Below are 19,353 nucleotides of genomic sequence, written 5' to 3' on the forward strand. Positions count from 1 at the left end.
CAGAGCCATCTGGTTTCATGCCAGCCGGATAGGTTCTTCAGATAATCTGTGATTGCTTTCTACTTTTTTTTTTTTTTTTACATTGCTACAACACGAAGCAGAGTGTCTAGCCCTAAGTATCTAGTATTTAAAGGGATGCTTTTCAGGGGTGAAATCCTGGCTCAGTTGAAGTCAATGGGAGTTTTAATCTCTGAGGATTTCATTCCAGATATTTAGGCCCCCATATTTAGGTTTTGTTAATAAAATAAAGAGTGGTGGTTTTTATGGGGGATGAATAGATGCAAGAGAGAAGAGTTGCCAGAAAACCTAATGTTGATTTAGAATATAATGGGAATAATTTTTTAAAATTCAAGAGTTTCCCTTCCAATATTTATTTAAATGTGTATATACAATAAGATAATAAAATCACCTATCCAAGTCTCTAGGCACTTTTAAAAATTCTTAAAACACTGTAAAAGCTTCCCTTCCCCCCAAACCAGAACTTAAACCTTCAGCTAACAATTTGGATCAACGATAATCCACAATACCTTAGGGCACTTTAGCCTATCTCTCTGCCCCCAGAAGCTTGGAAAACTGCTACATACACTTTGGAGCATGCCTGAAAAGACAACAGACTTGTGCTAGTTTGGACCAACAATTCCAGTCAATATCCCCTCACGGCAAGCTGAAACAAGAACTTTTCTTCACATAAGAATCAGAAAGTACAACTGTAAGATAAGTAAAAGTCATTAATTATCTACTGTCAGGCTCTAATTTTCAAAACGATGGCTGCCTATCTGCAAGCATGATTTTGTATAACATCCCACTTGGATACAGAAACCCTTTCCTGAGGTGCACAGGCAAACAGGGTTTGTGAGCACATATCTCTAAATGTCAGTGGAATGTATGCAACAGTGAAGGAACTCAGATGCTTCTGTAAGGAGAGGGTTTAAGGGAAAATATTCACATGACAGGAGGAATAGGTATCAGCACACTATAGAAATCTGCCACAAGATTGCAAATCCCTATAATGTAACTTCTGCTATTTCATCTTCATCCTCAAGAGAACACATCAAAAGACAGCTACTAAGAGGCACTAAGTAGCACATATATGGCAACCAAACCTGAAAATCATGTTTATGTATTTCTGTGTGTGTGTTATTGCCATTTACAGACTGCATCAATAATTTACCCTGAATTCTATTTTGCAGAAAAGTGATTAGTGTATTTTCAAAAAAAAAAAAAAAAATCAAAATAAACTGCATGTTCACACAACAAGTGTAAATAAAACCATGGCCTGTAGACAATACAGTCCACAGTGTCATGTTCCTTAATTCCCATAAACTGTTTTCAACTAGAGGAGACCATACTTGATGAACTAATATATGAACAATCAGAAATTAAGTTCAAGCATCTGGGCACATATCCATAAATCCAGCATTTAATAAAACATTTAGCCTACCAGTTGTTTGGATGATAGATTAGAAGAGCAACAAAAATGATTAAAGGTCTAGAAAACATGACCTTTGAGGGAAGATAAAAAAAATTGGTTTTGTTTAGTCTGGAGAAGAGAAGACTGAGAGGTGATGTCATAAACAGATAGTTAAAGGTTAATGCCTCTTTTACCTGTAAAGGGTTAAGAAGTTCACCTAGCCTAGCTGACACCTGACCAGAGGAACCAATGGAGGGATGGTCTAGATGAGGGATCAGCAACCTACGGCACGCAAGCCGATTTTGAGTGGCATGCTGCTGCCTGCCGCGGTCCCAGCCCCCAGCCCCACTCAGCCCCCCCACCCACCGCTCTCCCCTGCGGGGGCAGGAGGCAGAAGCTTGGTCCTGCGGCAGCCAAGCTTCCCCCCTCCCCCACTTCTTCCCCCAGCGTGCTGTTTTCCTGCCCCTCCTCCTCTCCTTCCCTGCGCCGATCAGCTGATGGCCCTTGAGAGGGGGAGGAGCGGCAGCAGGCTCGCTGCTCCGTAGAGGAGGCAGAGAAGAGGTAGGGTTGGGGCCTTGGGGAAGGGTGTGGAACAGGGCATATCCCTTCCAGCCCCCTGCCATGAGCCGCTCAGGGCAGGGGGCTGGGAGCATCCCCATGAGCCGAGCATCCCAGTCCTCTGCCCTGACCCCTGAACCCCCCACACACACCCAGCCTTCTGCCCTGCACCCCCACACACCCCCAGCCCTCTGCCCTGAGCCCTGAACCCCCCCCCCACAGCCTTCTGCCCTGCACCCCCCACAGCCCCCATCCCTCTGCTCTGACCCCTGAACCCCCACACACACCCAGCCTTCTGCCCTGCACCCCCCACACACCCCCAGCCCTCTGTCTAGATAATACTAGTTCCTGCCTTGAGTACAGGGGACTGGTCTAGATGACCTCTTGAGATCCCTTCCAGTCCTACGATTCTATGAATGTTATCCCTTTTAAGGATCCAAAATGTCATAAATGAAATAACTCTGTAAAGTTGTGCAGACCCTTCCAAATTCAGATTGAAGTTGGTCTGCAAATCTGTAAGATGACCAGGGCCAAACAAACACATATGAAAGTGAAGTTCAAAAAGTTGTCAGAATACATTCTAGAACAAACATTTTTCTCACAGTAAATTCTTCTGGGAACCCATGGATCAGGTTTAGGTTCATGCCTGTTCACTAGAACCAGAGGTGGGACTAAAGCCTTGGCTCTGATGAAACAAGGAAACTCTGATATCAGAAAAACAAATTTCCCCTTCTAAACCTGGGCTATAATTTGTGAGCCATACTATAAAGTGAGACCATTGCCAATAACTGGGAAATTACAGAATGAGACGTCTGACTTTTTCCAGAAATATATAAAGATTAGAACTCAGCTTGGATGCTACAACAGATTTCTGATCTCAGGAAAACATTTCCCTTGCAAAATGGAATCTCTTTATTACATAGCCAAAATACTAAATAATAATGAAACAGTTAAAAATAACTCGAAGAATTATATAAGACATTTATGTACCAGCTACTGCCTGCCAGAATCAGACAGATTCAGACTCAGAGAAAATGAGTTACATCTAAGGGCTTGTCTACACAGGAAGTTACTGTGCGGCAAGCCAGGGTATGAATCTACAATGCACCAGCTTACCACGCAGTAACATCACTTAGAGCTGGGTTCTGGCACAACTACTGAAGGAGCAGAGCACTCCTTTATGGTAATCTTCTTTAGTGTAAGTGATCATCCAGACTCTGTATTTTGAAAACCCAGTTCTATGACTAGAGCTTTGATGAAGAATTGGGTTTCCCAAGGGATTTTTTTTTTCTACACAATCCCTTGACAACTAGGGGATCGTCCTCAAAGGGACCTTTTCTCTCTGGTAATCCTCAGAACTGCTGACAGTGTAGAACCATAAGGGGGAAAGTTGGATACCATCCCTTCCAGTGACATACTTGGAGGGGAAACAAAGTAGAGCCATCTGTGCCCTTCCTCACTCCTTCCTTTATAACTATTCCTTCCTCTGTCAACAATTCCTTCCCACCAGGCCAAGGGAAGGGGCTCATGGGCTCCCCTTCCCTCCACTGCTCCCTGACCAGGAGAAGGAACCCAGAACTCTCCTCCTTCCCCATGCCGCTTCCAGCAGTGGGGAAGGAACAACAGGCTCACCCTTAACCATGAGACCATCCTTTCTCTTCCTGCAATTCCTTGTCTCATTCGCCACACACCTCCAATTTCTGCAAGAAAAATGAGGCAGGCATCCTACAGTCAATATCTTCATTCCCAGACCACAGTCCATTACATCACTAAAATGAGTGATGGACCCTGGAAAAAGGAGTATGTGATCATGTAATTAAAGACTATCATAAAACATTTGCACTTGAGAACAAAATTAAGATTGCTAACTATAGGCATCACTACTTGTGCCACCTATAGCTGCAATACACTCTATTCCTGGGTTCCATTTCACAGACAAATGAGCCACCAAACGCTTAGGCTACATCTACACTGCAACTAAACACCCTCAGCTGGACTATGTCAGCGGATTTGGGCTTGTGGGGCTCTGGCTAAGGGGCTGTTTAATTATGGTGTAAATGTTCAGCCTGGGCTAGAGCCCAAATTGTGGGACCCTCCCAGAGTCCCAGCCCAAGCCCAAACATCTGTACCACAATTAAATAGCCCCATAGCCCAAGCTCTGTGAACCTGAGTCAGCTGACATGGGCTGGCAGTGAGCGTTTAGTTGCAGTGTAGACAAACACTTAGTGAACTAAAGCCAGAATCAAATGTTAAACACAAATACTCAGTTTTCACTAGAAACTCTGAATATATAACATACTACTATAAAGATGTGAGGAAATAATTCATAATAAGTAATATGATTATTTTAGCCACTTTCAGTCATGGAATATCTGTAGTAAGATCAATATTTGTATTGACTGTAAATATTCAAAATTCAAGCGATGTTGCTTACAATATTAGTGGTTTGGTCAGTTAAGTTACATGATATTGTCTCTGCTACTCAATTAGATGAGCTTACAAGTCCTCCAACACTTCCCAATGTTAATTTAAAATTTAATTTCCACAACTATCATGCATCTGACTGAAATTTGCCTTCTGTGAATTTTTTCCAATAAAATTTTATCGCTCGAATGTTCACATAAAATAAGCACAAGAGAGGCATTAACAACACAGCCAAAATGAATTCATTTTAAAAATTCAAATATTCACTTCTTTAAAACGTTATTTGCCCAGCTCTGCTAGTACATGAATATTGGCATGAAGAGCAAAATGCTTGGCAGGATTACGGCTAGTCCTTCAACCTGAACAGAATAAAACTGGGATAATGAGGTGGCTTGTCCAAATTAAGAACATTCTGTACAAGTTTAAGAACTTAACATATTAAATTAGAGCTGTGAGCTCAGGGCTGGTATATACAGTGCTACCAAGTGTCCAGTCAGCAGGTGCTTTTAATGTCTCTCCATTTATCATAACTCTGGTGGAAGCACCCTTCCTCTATTTAACAGGAAACCTACATTCACCATTCCAGATCCCTCCATAATGCCTCCCACACAGAAGTCTGACATTACCAATGGCCCTTCCTCATTCTCTTAACTGACATGGTAAAGAAATTTTGGGAAAGTGTGGAAGGCAATTAGATTGTAGATTGACTCTTGAAACCAAACTTTTTGCTTCTGATGCTTCTCAAAGCTTTAGCTGAAAAAACCCCACACACTTTTTGTTGAATTTATGTGAACAGTCATGAAATTTGAACTTGTGACTCTAGATTCATTATGACTTGATAAATCCCTCTGTCCTCTTGAGAAATATACTCAATCTTTTTTGCAACAGAACTCGGAGTTCTATGCTTGCAACTAAACTAGATAAAAAGGAAAAGGGGGAGGAGGGAGACATTTCTTTGTATTTTCACTATTGAAATTTGAAAACAACATTTGTCATTGAAATTTGGAAATTTTAAAAATGTTGAGCCACTGTGAAGCTGTTTGAAATGTCTGAAATTAGGTTTTTGACAAAACAGAGCTAATTGAAGAAAACAAAACAAAAAAGTTACTATTTGCATCTAAACATAAATGCAGTGTTCATTTCCAAAACCACAAAAAACAGAAAATGCAAAAACAAATAAAGGTGAGCACACCAAGTTGTTAAGATTGTGAAAAGAACAATAATATGATTTTCACTGGTTTCTCCAACAGTAAGAATTTTTTCCCATGGCTTTGTTATTCACACATATCTGCACTGGAGATTTTGTGTGTCAATAGATTTAGCTGTTCTCATATCTTTCAGACAACGTTTAAAGCTAGATTCAGCTCTTGTTCAAAGCTAGCATCGAAGGATAGGTCTACACTAGAAAAGCTATACAATACTGGCAAACCCTCCTAGTGAAGACGAAGGTTATACCAGAAAAAGAGTGCTTTTGTTGCTTTAGTTTATACCGGTTCAGCGAGCACAATACCAGCAAAAGCACTTTTATGCCAATATAATTACATCAATACGGTGGCTTCTGGTAGTATCCACGTGTCATAAGCTATCAAGTCCCTAACTGATAGTGCTATACCGGCAAAAGTTTCTGTTATAGACATGGCCTATGATCAATAATGAAGTGTTTTCAAACAAATGAGGACTTCACTACCTTTATGTTTGGGAACAGCAAACAAGACAAGATTCTAGTCTTACTAACCATTCTTTTCATATTCTCTTTTATATCAACAACTCACTGCAGTTTTCCTACAATCTCCATGAAGCATCAGAATTTATCTAAGTTCAGTTTGTGGATCTGCTACAGATCTAGGCTCAATTCCAGCTCTGAACAGGCTTCCTGTGTGGCTTTTAGTAAGCCACTCAATTTTTTGTGTGCCTTAGTTTCCTAGCTGTAAAACTGGGATAGTAATACTACTTCTCTGCGAAGCTTTGTGTCTCTCATCTGTGTAGCCTGTAAGCTCTTTAGGAGAGGCACTGTCCAGTGCCAACCATAATGGAGCCCTGATCTCTCCTTGTGTCTCTATGCACTATTATATAAAAAAAATAATTACAAAAGACACTGATAGCAACCCCTATTATTAAGGCTGTTTAACACTTACCATTATAGCCCCTATGTTCAGTTGCTTAAGCATAAACAGTAGTCAGGACTCAGTGAATTAGTGTCCTGGCAAATTTTGCTGCCACGTGGCATAGTCTATTCACGAGTGAATCCTATTCCATGAGCTGGTGCTCAGAAAGGCTGCAGAAGTGACACTGGGCACTGACTGAACTGCTCTGGATTTATCCACTTATTTTTAAGATGCCACAGGAGCCACACGAGGCCTGAAGGACTGGGATGACTTTGTCCCATGTAGACCAATCTGGAGTTAAGAGATAAGAATGAAAGTTCAAATAGTCCCATGCCTGATTCTCTCTTAGCACAGTGGATCTCGTACCTTTCAACAACTGCTCAAGTTTAGTAAATTATAGAAAAACCTCAGCTGTGCAAGCCAACACCCACCACTTCTCATGCCATTGTGGATGCAAGTTTTACCTGATGGTGGGACAGCCCACTCAGGTTAGAATGCCCACAGGTACCTGCTCTCCCAACCTTCCTCACATGGAGTGTTCTGGGTGCACTTTCCAACTGGCAGAACAGTCCCCAGAGGACCCTTCCAGCCAGCATAATAGCAGCCCTGTGGCTGCTCTAACTTATGACAGCAGCTAGCCTAAGAATCAAGGGGCTGTTTGCTGCCACCTTTGTCTCCTTTCCCTCCCACCTCCCACTCAAGTTGCACTGAGCGTGAGATAAATACAACTTAGGATCTACCCTTAAGATAATGCTATATACTTATGTGGAAATTTGCAACCTGGTGTTCCATTTTAATGCAGTACAGAATACTTTTTGCATTCAAATAAACGTTTCCATAGGGCATGTAAAATAACTCTTAATCTTTTTAACCTGAAATGCCCCTGAGTTAACAGATTTACGGTAATTGTTATCTTTAAATGCAATCAATAAACACTGTGGACCTGAGGAGTACACCAATAGCCTATAGCAAATTCTGCAGCTGGTTTCTTTCTTGCTCTGTGTAAGAAAGCTGTTTGCCTAAAGTCACAGATGCTAGTGTTTAAAATTACAGCATATTGTATTTTACATTTCAGTTACATGACACAATTATATTTATCATATTTATTTCCCTTCACTTTTAAGTGGTGCGTTGCCATTAAGAAGTTGTCTCACCGGATTATATTACAATGTAGAGAGCTTGAATCTGTCAATGAAATGTGTGTGGGGGGTTTTAAATGAAAGGTCCTCCCCAGTACTTTGGCATAACAAAACCCACTGAGAAGGTAATTGACTTGGTGCTTTGTTGTGTCTAATATACGAGACCATATAGCACATTTCATTCCACGCTATAAATGTCAATGGTTTTATCATCTTTTTTTAATCTTCACTGGAGCAGGATCTTGCTTATGTAATAGCAACAGCTTCTATGGAATTCTAGGATACTGCTGGATACTCTGATTTACTGCACCACTCTGGTAAGCGGTGCTCAGAGAGCTTCATCTCGCTATAAGCCACTAACCTTACACATTAAAGCTACAGAAAATACAACTACTAAATGCAATCTGTCCCAGCTGAAGTCCACCCTTGACACAGAGTCCATGGCTTCATATGATTTTACACACCACTGGGTAGCATCATTCCTATTAAATGGAAAAAAATTAGGAGAACTACAGAAGGCTGCATTGCTATTTTCACCCAAGGACCTCAGTACTTTACAAACATCAATTAAGCCTCAGCACTCCTGAAAGTTAATTATAGAAGGCATTATACCCCATTTGCAGACATTATACAAAGAGTCTAATTCAGACTTGTTAAACTCTGTGACTTCGGTGGAGCTGTGTAAGTGACTTTCCTGAACTCAAACTCTAAATCACTGATGGAATTAGAAAGAGATCTCAGGAGTTTGATTTCCAGCTATACAACAATCATGTCTTTGCTACAGTGGCCCTGAGAGGAAGGAATTCACACCCTTCAAAATCCAGTTGGCCCCCCAATCTCCTTACTTAAAAAAACAAAAAACAAACAAAAAAAAAAAACCTATAGCATTCCCCTCCCTGCCATGCACATCCCCACCCCAAGGCGTTACTGTTATCCCTGTAACTCCCTCTGTTCTCCCCCCCCCTTCTTCTGTTTTATTATGAAATCGCAGTAAGCACCCAGAACCACATTAGCAGAAGAATTTCAGTACAGTTGTACCTTTTTCCCATAAACATACACCACCAAGTATTCTGATACTACAGTGACAGGACAGATTTCAAGAACAGAAAGGACTATTATGATCACCTAGTCCACTGGTGTCCAAATTTTTCAACCAGAGGGTTGAACATCATTCAGAAAGGTCAAATGGCCACCAATAAATATTTTAATTGTTTTCCGACTCAAGGCAACATTAGTCAGCATGCTCTCCTAGGCCTCTCATAGCCTCACCACAACGCTGACATTAGAGCAGCCAGAGCCAGGTTGGACATACTTGATCTAATCTGAGCTGCATAAACACAAGCCATAGAACTTCATCCAGTAATTCCTGCTATAGTCCAATAATTTGCAGATGAACTAGAACAAATCTTTTGGAAAGCCATCCAATCTTGTTTTAAATGCTCCAAGTGATGGAGAATTTGCCACATGCCTAGCTAAGCTGTTGCAATGGTTAACTACCCTCACTGTTAAAAATGGACATTTTATTTCCTGTTTAAATTTGCCTAACTTCAATGACAATATCACCCCCATTGCAGTGTACTGAGGCCATGGAACAGAAGACAGACAATGTTTTTAGGTCTTTGGGCAGCTCCCAAATAAATAGGATAGCTGCCATCTATGCATATAAACAGTTAACCCCTTTGGAGGTTTGGAGCCTACAGGAAAATGAAGATTTTGTTTGTGTTGATATTATGAATTATTCCAATTATAAAATATCATTTGGAAGAGCATATTACCACTCTAACTTAATACTGCTTAGTTATGTGCATGTTAAAAATCAGCCAGTTGTAGCCAAGATATAGTATTATTTTGGGAGAAGGCGGTATACATTTTCATTTCACTTTTTTACATTGTAAGCCACCTTTAGGTCTCACATTGTGATATCCAACCATAGCCCTGAACAACACATGATTAACAACAAGTAACCAAATGGCTCCAAATCAGAATGCTAGAAATCCCCCTAACATTGTCAAAACGTGTCTTCACATCAGAATTTTATGGTTCAGTCTCATCTTTAGTTCAGAATGAACAAACAATTTGTTAATAAGCAATGTTGTATATTTAACATTTGAGGGCCCTGTTAATGACTAGTATAAGAGGGGTAGCCGTGTTAGTCTGAATCTGTAAAAAGCAACAGAGGGTCCTGTGGTACCTTTAAGACTAACAGAAGTATTGGGAGCATAAGCTTTCGTGGGTAAGAACCTCACTTCTTCAGTTGCACATCTGAAGAAGTGAGGTTCTTACCCACGAAAGCTTATGCTCCCAATACTTCTGTTAGTCTTAAAGGTGCCACAGGACCCTCTGTTGCTTTGTTAATGACTAGACTCCCATTCTTACCACATCTCTCACACACACAGCTTATTGTCCAAACTCATCCCTCTTCTTGGGGTTTGGACTTTATTTACAATTTAAGTAATCAAGCCTTATGATAGTGCTGTATTTACAAATATAAACCTTAATTTTCAAGTTCACTCCCAAGCTGTTCTTAGGGTTTCTTTTTGCATTACCTCCTCAGATGGTAGCTTTAGGGGAGATAGCTTTTATACTCCTGAGTTAGAATTCATATGGCCCACTTTAGCTGTCATTGTGAGTCTCTGAACCCTATAACAGGGGGCCTAAAGCCTGACTGGCACCTGACTCCCTGGTACCTTAGCCTGTCTCTGGTGACTGCAATTGTATCCAAAATAACCTTATCTAATCCATGCATACAGCCAATATCAGAAAAAAAAATTTCAGCAGTTAAAAAAAATATGTAAACCAAATAGCTAACCAACGTCAAAATGTCCCAGAACCAGAAATACCTGTTTTCCTTAAATGATCTCCCAATTCCTCTGCCATCTGAAAACTTTGCAAAAATCCCTGAACACAAAAACAAACAACACACAACTCACTCCACCCTCCCTATGAAAAAAAAACCAACAAAAAAACCCCACAAACCCGATTCCCATTCTTTTAATTCCAATCCCCTGTTCACTGACCAAAAGTAGCACTCAAAACCATAATGCCTTACCAACTTCCGTTACATAGGATTTTCCTTCTGAAGGCAAAGGGATATACTGGTTAGAGAAGAAGCTGCTTCCATATCCCAGGATGAAGCCTTGGAGTTTGGTGTCTGGACTTAGCCGAAGGTATTTCATGCAAATAGTATCATCAGTTGCGTTGATCTGGACTTTCAGGTTTTGTCTTTTAACTGGGGGAGAAAGAAAAGAAGAGGTGAGGAGTTATCTTCTCATTCACTAAGAGAATATCAGAATACAAGGGAGCTCAACACGCTAGTGATAGGCAACAGCTATTTAAAGGGGCAGTCTCCCTGAAAACTAGTCATTTCAAAAAGCGAACTAAATGTCATTTCAGGGACTGCACTTGCCTTTGAGCCCCCTGCCAACTTTTGTGGGTTTTATACTCACATTTTTCTTTTAAATGCTCTCTCTCTTTTGTTGCTGTTTGAAAGACTCGCACGAACAACACTGGGATTTTGTCTACACAGCACCTATGAGCGTGCCTCCCAGCCTGGGTAGACAGACATGCGTTATCGCTGCTTGAGCTAGCTATGTGAAAAATAGCAGTGTGGCTGTGGTGACATGGGCTAGCTGCCCAAGTATAAGCCCAACAGACCCCCAGGGTCCGTACTCGGGTGGCTATCCTGTGCTGCCTCCCATGCTGCAATGGCCACACTGCTGTTTTGGCAAGCTAGCTCAACCAGACCTAGCGCAAGTCTACCCAAGCTGAAAGACGTGCTCCCAGCTCCAGGGTAGACATGCCCTAAAACTCATTACATACTAACAGCTGTGAAATGCAGAAAATAAACTAAAACTAAATCCTTTATTGTCAACAATTCTAGGTATCACCTGTAACAACCATACCCGAAAAATTTCCAACAGAAGTACATAAGTATGATTTTTAAGTTCATTATATTTCTTTAACAATGCATGGGAACACTACACAACTGTTTTGGGGAAATAATAACTACACCCAGTTGAAATTACAGTCAGTTGTTGTTGTTGGGGTTCTTTGTTTGTTTGTGGTTTTTTTATTAATGTAAACAAAATGTAATTTTGTAGTCAGTATTAGGCCTGGACATCAGAACTAACATGCTTATATTGGCCAAAATACCAGGAGATTTTTTTAAAACGTTATTTTAGTCTTTCCAGGGGAACAGAACAGAAAATGAGAAACATCTTGAATATCCATACAACAATTTAATTTATAGCAGCACAGAACATCATGTTATTGTCATATTATGACCTTCATAACAGAACGAGAAATTTTATAGACTATCAGTATGTTTCTATCATGGTGGGATGTAGCGGAGGTAGTGTTTCAGTTCTCAGTACTTACCATTTCAGTTCACACTTCATTGTTATGCTTGTTATATTTCCATTAATTCCAATCCCCATGTTCAGAAATGGGTTAGGCCCCTCTCCCAAAATTATGAGATTGGCTTAAAAATACATTTTGGATTTTTATTTACCTTTTGGTTTCTGAGCCCTTGGGCTGTACTCAAGGCACATTTTCAAAGATTATCTGCAACCATGGTGGATAAAAACTTACTTTAAAAAAATGAAAGCAGAGATTCTCATGAAATCACTTCCCTCCAGGGGCTGGAGAGTCAAGGGGAAAAAAACCCAAAACACAAATATTGCCAGACTTGCAATAATATTGCAAGAGTTTGCAACACTCTATTTCTCCTTCCACTAAAAGGACAACCATGTGCTTTCAGCCTGAATGATGTATTTTAGATTCTGGAAAAAGCACAGACCCAGTGTTTTCCCAGGAATTGAAATTAGGGGTGGATGTTCGAATTTACAGGGTGTGTGTGTGTCAGGGCCGATGAGGGGTGAGACCGCGAGGGTGAAGGTGAGCTGTTTGGCACGATAGTAAAGACTGAAAAATGTTCAATGACCATTTTATTAGATTTAACTCATGTTTTAAAATCACACAAATTAAAGTCGGCTACTCAAGCCTTCTATGAAGCACTACATCTACATCCTTCTTAGTTTCTTGTTATAATTTTGCACAACTCTGTTAATCAACTTCTTGAATGCAATGCCTTCATCTTTGGTGGCTTCTCGTTTGTCTGGTACTTCCATTCCTTCAATTGATATGCTCATTAGTTCATTCACATGATCAGGCAGAAGGTGACTTCTTTCAGAACACAAAATTCTATTCAATGATGAAAAAGAATGCTCAACTGTAGCTGTTGTTACTGGGAGTAGTAAGAGATGAATTCCTACTTCTTTCATCCCAGGAAACCGCATAAAGATTGGGTCGAGCCACTAGCGATGATAAAAAAGAAGTTGAAGTCAAATCTTCATTCATCCGTCGTATGATATTCCACTCTGTGTTCAAATTCTCTATTCTGTCCTGAGCACATGGCAGCCCCATTGCTGGTAGTGCCTCACTCCATTCAACAGTCTGTGTTTTATAGGACAGGGATCTATAAAAGCTACGTAGAGGTTGAGTAGAATCTAGAAGTCAACTTCTGGACTGAAGTCTTAGTTATCCATTGAAAATGTACTGGAAGAAGCACTCTGATTGATCCAAATGTAGCTTCTATTGTTGGACAAAGATCTACTACTGTTGTAGCAGATGCCTGGATGGCATTGTTTAATGACCCAAGTGGTTTCAAACAGTAGACTTACAAGAGAGAGAATGGCAATAGTCTTCTCTGAATGTAGTAGCAAAAGAAATCCACCAGCCTCACTACTTAGATCTGTCCCATCTTAGTAGATACTTTCCAAAGCCAGTAATAACGGCTGGAGCAATTTTAAGACAACAGCCAAGGATTGCTCATGAGAAAGCCAGAGGGGTTTCCCAGGTTGGACTAATTTGAACTTCAGTCCCAGTGTATCTTCTATATTTTCCAAGATATTCCGTCTTTTTGGACTCTTGCTGAAAAAAGAATATAATGAAGACATTACATTTTTAGCTTTTTAAATGTCTTTTGAAGAGTCTGTAGTTCGTACTAGCGCTAGTTGGAGTAGATGGCCTCTGCCGTGTGTTCAGGAGAGATTAGGGTTACACTTTTCTCTGAGCAAAGCTTTTACTCCACCATGTCTTCCAGAGAAGTTTGCAGCTCCATCAAATGCACAAGCAGCCATTTGTTTGGGGTCTAATTGACAAGCATTTAACTCTTCTAAGATGTGGGTTGTCAGAGATACAGCCGATGTGTCTTTTATAACTTGAACATCTAGAAATGCATCTACTGGCCGACCACTGACATCAAGATAATGTACACAATGACTTAAGACTTGACACCCATTTGCATCGGTGCATTCATCAGTCATGTATGCAATTTTTTTGAATGTGGTGAGAAAGTTCTTCACGTGTTCAACTGTTGAGTCTTTTAGCCAGCCAGTTGAGTTTCTTGCAGAAAGATAGTGAGCATTTGCTGGTCTTGTTCAGAACCAGTGTTCAATTTCAGGATGAACAAGTGACAATGCACTTAACATTGGCCTCCAGTTTGTAGTGTGTGGTATCTCTTGCTTAAATACAACGTATGATGCCACAGCCATGTTTGTTCACATGAATGGTGTTGTGTCTCCAGCATTCTTAACAGCCTCATTAACATTCACCGTGTTGTCCTTTGTCAGTGGAGACTCAGAGTTCAGAGGTGCTTTCACATGAGTTCACCTCCCAGGTTGGGGGCAAGAAGGCACCTCGCTCATTCCTCCAGCTGCTTACTGTTCGCTCTGGCCACTGTTGTTCATTGTGCCACCATTGTTCATTGTGCCACTGTTCACTCCATCGCTCTGTTGCCAATGGCCCTGCGCCGTCACCTTCTGCTGCCACCTGCCACTGTGACTTCTGCGAGGTGGTCTCTTGAGGTTCCACGCAGCTGTCAGTGATTTCAGCTGAGTTCTCAGTGGGGGAACCTCACTGCTAATGCAGACTGGGCCATCTCTTCCACAGTGATTATCAGTGATTTCAGATGTAGTGGTCACTTAACAAAACAAAAGACTATCTATGGAGCCTAATCAGTTCTGTCTTTAAACAGTGTAGAGGGGCAGGTCAAATAGTACTTGTGACTCAGGCAGACCATCAAGCGAAACACCTGTCCCCACCCTCTCGCTTGATGCTCACAATCAGCACAGGCTAAGTACACTTCTACTGCCCTTTACTCATACAATAAGAACAACATTTCATTACCGCCCCCTCCCAGCCTGCATTCAAGTGATTTGTAACCCAACCCCAGACAGAATCTATCACTTGGGCAACACAGCTCTGTTTGCTGGATACCTGGGTAGATTAGGTGTGAATGTAAATACAATCTGGTCCTGAAGCCTTTTCCCCCCAGCCCCCAGCTCATCACTAGCTGTCAGGGAGAGCTCATTTAGACTTTGCTTACAAATCATAATTTGAAATTATTAGGTTGGCCAACATCATAAAAACAGCTGTATAAGGAAGCTAGTCTATGTTCATACTTTTAAAATCTATTATATTTTTATCATACACTTTATACGCTTTTAAAGAGCGTATTAATGTTTCAATTTCAATTCAAATTTCAAAACAATCACTAAATTGGCAACACTGCATGTAACTAGTTCACAAAACTGGGAGGGGTGTTGGGGAAATTCAGGTGGGGTGTAGGGAAATCCCTGCACAGACCCAAACAAAGCCTCCTGAGAGAGCACAGTATGTATTTTCTCTGAACAGGTGGCAGCTTCTCTGAAAACAAAGTGACTGCAGTCTCTGAAATCAGGCAGATTTCTTAGAAATTTAAAGGTGCAGTACACAGAACATGAAGGCACCGCCCAAAGGCCTTTCGGATCAATAAGCCATCTGAGGTAGAAAGTTTGCCCCCCTTCCAGTACTGAGGCAAAACCAGTCATGGTTTTGTCCAGTATCAGGCAAGGGATGCCATTTTGAAGAGCATGCCAGTCCACCTCTGCAAGCAGTGTCACACACACTGCATCCGAGGGATGCACTCTTCAATATGGCTTCCCCCATGCAGTGTGACCTTGCACACACCATGTGTGAGAAGTCATGCTGGAAGGGCAGTCCCATGCCATCCGTGGAAGGCCTGGAATGTCCAGTATTCTGGAGATGTGGCAGTGGAAGAGTGACATTCCAGACCAGAATCTCCCAGACTGATTATCTTGAGGAAAGGAGATCACAGCATCAACAATCAAGCCTCTCCAGCTTCGTCTCCGCTGTACCCCGAAGATCCATTAAAGGAAGTGCGAGACTGCAGTAGAATATCCTAGTCTGGATCTTTGCCTGAATTTCCACCTCCTACTCTGCAAAAGTCAAGACGACTGCAAGAGCTTATCATCTTAAGTATCATACTTTTCACATACACACCCTCTTTTTTTTTTTTTAGGTCTTCTTTTTAGTAGCTTGGAGATGTCCAGGCCTTTTCTATTTATTTAAGTTGTGAAACTGTGGCTGTGTGCTTGCATGTATGTTTGAGCACCAAAAGACCCCATGTGCAAGGTGCTAGAAAGAGACGGTCCCCAGGTTTAAACAACTTATGTTTTATAAAAGACATTATTGTTTTATAAAAGACATTTAAGAAAGTATGATCTGTGTCTTGAGACTCAGATTGTCACCTGTAATTTTTGGTAAATAAGAATTCTTAAAATTATTCTTATTAAGAGTGTTCTATTAAAGTCTGCGTGATAACATCGCTGTTGGGGGTTTTTTGGAGGGTAAAGGATTAATCTTCATACCGGAATTGAAGTTTAAGAGGAAATCTTTATCATTGGCTCGGATGTTGATGTAAGCAGAGTCAGGATGAGCTCTACCCTGACATCTGGTGGTGAATTATGGCGAGGGTGGAAAAGAACTTCAGGGGCTGATCTTGTTTGCATAGGCACACCCACCCGCCTAGCCTGGGACAACAGCAACTGAAAGTGGTTACTTTGTCTGGTGTGGGATCCCCAGTTTCTCTGTTATTGGGGCAGGAAGAATAAAGTGTTGTTACCCTGATTCTGTGAATCTAGGCCAGTGGAACTGTTGTATGACAGAGGGACTCACCATTAACTAAGTAGCACTCGCTAGACAAGGGGCATGGGTTACAAAACCCAGTGAATTGAGAGAGGTTGGGGACAGGTATGTGTACCTGATGATATGGGGCCCCTTTTGAGGGTCTGGAACACCAATTGCACTACCCCCACCCCTCCACTGTTGAATAGCAGAGCTAATTTTGCTTCCATTAGGAGTCTAGCTAGAGATTGCTGCTGAATTCACTTTGGGCCAATAGTGCACCAGCACTGGGGCTCCCCTACTACAAGCTGAAATCACTAAGAGCTGAAATCACTAAAAGAGCTAAAATTGCTGAGCTGAGATCACTGAGTGCTGTGTTAACTAGTGGGGGAGCCTGAAGATATATTGCTAAGCAGCTGGCAGAGTGGAGCAGTTTGCGGGACGGTTGGAGCAGCCCATGGAACAGTGAGCTGAGCAGTTTGCGGTGGCAGCTGGAGCAGTTCATGGGATGGCTGGTGGAGTGGCGCGACTGGCAGAGCCGAGCAGTTTGTGGGATGGTTGGAGCGGCCCACAGAACAGCGAGCGAGCGGAGCGGAGCAATTTGTGGGAGCGGCTGGAGGAGCGGAGTGGCGCGGCATAGCTGGTAGAGTGGAGCCATTCGTGGTGAAGGCTGCAGCAGAACTCCACAGAGAGGCGGGGCAGTCGGCCTCGGACCACGTAAGGTGCCCCTTAACACCCCGTGTGCCCCCCATTTCCACCCAGGCTGGGGGGGGGTAAAACTCTGCAGATAAACTTTTGAACTCTGGGACGGCACTGACCGGGGCAGAGACTTTTGGGTTGTTGGACTTTGGGGTGATTGCACTTAAGACCCTGAGGGGAAAAGGACACTGCCAAACTTACTTGGAGGTGGGTCTTTTGCTCATGGTTTGTGTTATGAATCCTGTTTGTGGTGTTTCCCCAACATAATGCCGCAGTGTTTCCCTCCTTTATTAAAAGGCTTTTGCTACACTCAGACTCCGTGCTTGCGAGACGGGAAGTATTGCCTCCTAGAGGCACCCGGGGGGTGGTATGTAATTGTCCCAGGTCACTGGGCGGGGCTCAAGCCAGTTTTGCATTGCGTTATTGAAACGGAACCCCTAGATACTGAACCCGGCCCTTGTTGCTGCCAACTCAGAGGGGCAGAAGGGTTACATTATGGTTCAGACATTAGATGATAACCTGATTTCAGTATTAAGCTTCTTAAGCAGACACAAATGATAAATTTACTTGATTTTGGTGAAATTTTGTGGTTGGGATTTATACCCAAATGGACAACTTCTTAGACTCTTCTTTAGAATTTATATAAGGATGAATTATATTTTGGTATTTATTTGATAATTGAAGTCCAAGGCAATACTGAGATTAAATTGTTTGATTTGATTCTGATTTGACAGAGTATTTTATTCTTACTATAGTATTATTAATAAATCCCTTAGCCCTATTGATATATTTTCTTGATTTTATTTTAGTTTAAGAGTTTTAGTAAAATTTATAAAGAAACTTTACAGAGTTGAGGGCCAGGGGTGGATACCAACTGGTAAACCTAGAAGCCCGACCAGTTCCCCTTAATAAATCCATGGTTTTCTTATTGGGATGGCTGGAGATGGGAGCATCAAAAAAGTTCTCAGCTAAAAGATACTGGCATAGCAGGATGCTCTAGAAGGAACAGACAAGAATAATTCTGCTTTTGCTTTAGACTTAGAGCTTTGCTACATATCATAATCTACTGCATTAACTGATAATGTCATTACTATTGGAACAGAGGTTTTCTAGGGTCAACCCCTGGACTGAGTAATTAGGTCCATCCACACTAAATCGGTCCCACGCTATTAGAACTATTTGTCATTCAAGTACAAACATAGAGCCAACTCTCCCATTCTCCATAATATCACCGTATGTGGCTAGCACTCATATAAACATTCACGTAGCTAATTAAACAGTGCTGAATGCACAGCATAAGTCACAGAAGCCTGCCTGCTATTACCACATGACAGGTATGTGTTTTACTCTCCTAGAAAATTCCCCTGTCCTGTAACAATTACAATGAAATGAATCCCTTGATCTCACTGTGGCAGGAAGAAAGCCTTAAAATAGACTAGCACAATCAATTGGGCTTTCTTCAGTTTTAAATCAGAGCCAAAATATACTGTACTCAATCATCACTTCAATCTTTCTGCTTCCAGTACACGGCCTTTCTTAGTACCACACACCATCAAGTGAGGAGAGTAAAATGAGCACTGCACAGATTAAGTTGATAATATTGTGCTAAGTATTTGTTTATTTATAACTTAATAACAAAGTACCTCAATTTCATCTTACAGTCTTTTTTTTCCTATCCAAATCTACTTTTTTTCTATTTTTTTTATTTTAATTTTTATTTAATTTGTATTAACCAATAGGTAAGCAATATGTGATCCTGCTGAACAGAGCAAAAAGATCACAGCACTCAAACACCCTGGGTTTTTTTCCTGTTTAAAATGTACAGAAATGAGTACATTCGAATAGTGCTACATACAACAGAATACTCAAGATCACACTTCAAACTCAGAGAATAATGATGATCCCAAACCAGCTAGGAGTATACATTCGCACCAGCCTTCCTTTGCTTGGTGCCTAGCAGAGAAACTACCTAATTAACCATGAAATATTTGTACCATCACTTGTAGGGACTGAAATCCAGTTTCAGAAGTGATGTTTATTTCACGTCTCT

The 19,353-nt window shown here is 41.4% G+C and overlaps 1 protein-coding gene across 1 annotated transcript in view; it reads right to left on the reverse strand.

Moving 5' to 3' along the window:
• Window positions 1-19,353, reverse strand: part of ABI3BP (ABI family member 3 binding protein) — a 302,067-nt gene that overhangs the window by 240,298 nt on the left and 42,416 nt on the right. Inside the window, exon 2 of the mRNA XM_065423543.1 lies at window positions 10,687-10,866. Coding sequence (XP_065279615.1) covers window positions 10,687-10,866 — 180 coding nt within the window. The remainder of the gene's footprint in view (window positions 1-10,686; window positions 10,867-19,353) is intronic.

Source organism: Emys orbicularis, chromosome 1, assembly GCF_028017835.1.
Source record: "Emys orbicularis isolate rEmyOrb1 chromosome 1, rEmyOrb1.hap1, whole genome shotgun sequence".
In the NCBI taxonomy this organism is placed as follows: Eukaryota; Metazoa; Chordata; order Testudines; family Emydidae; genus Emys; species Emys orbicularis.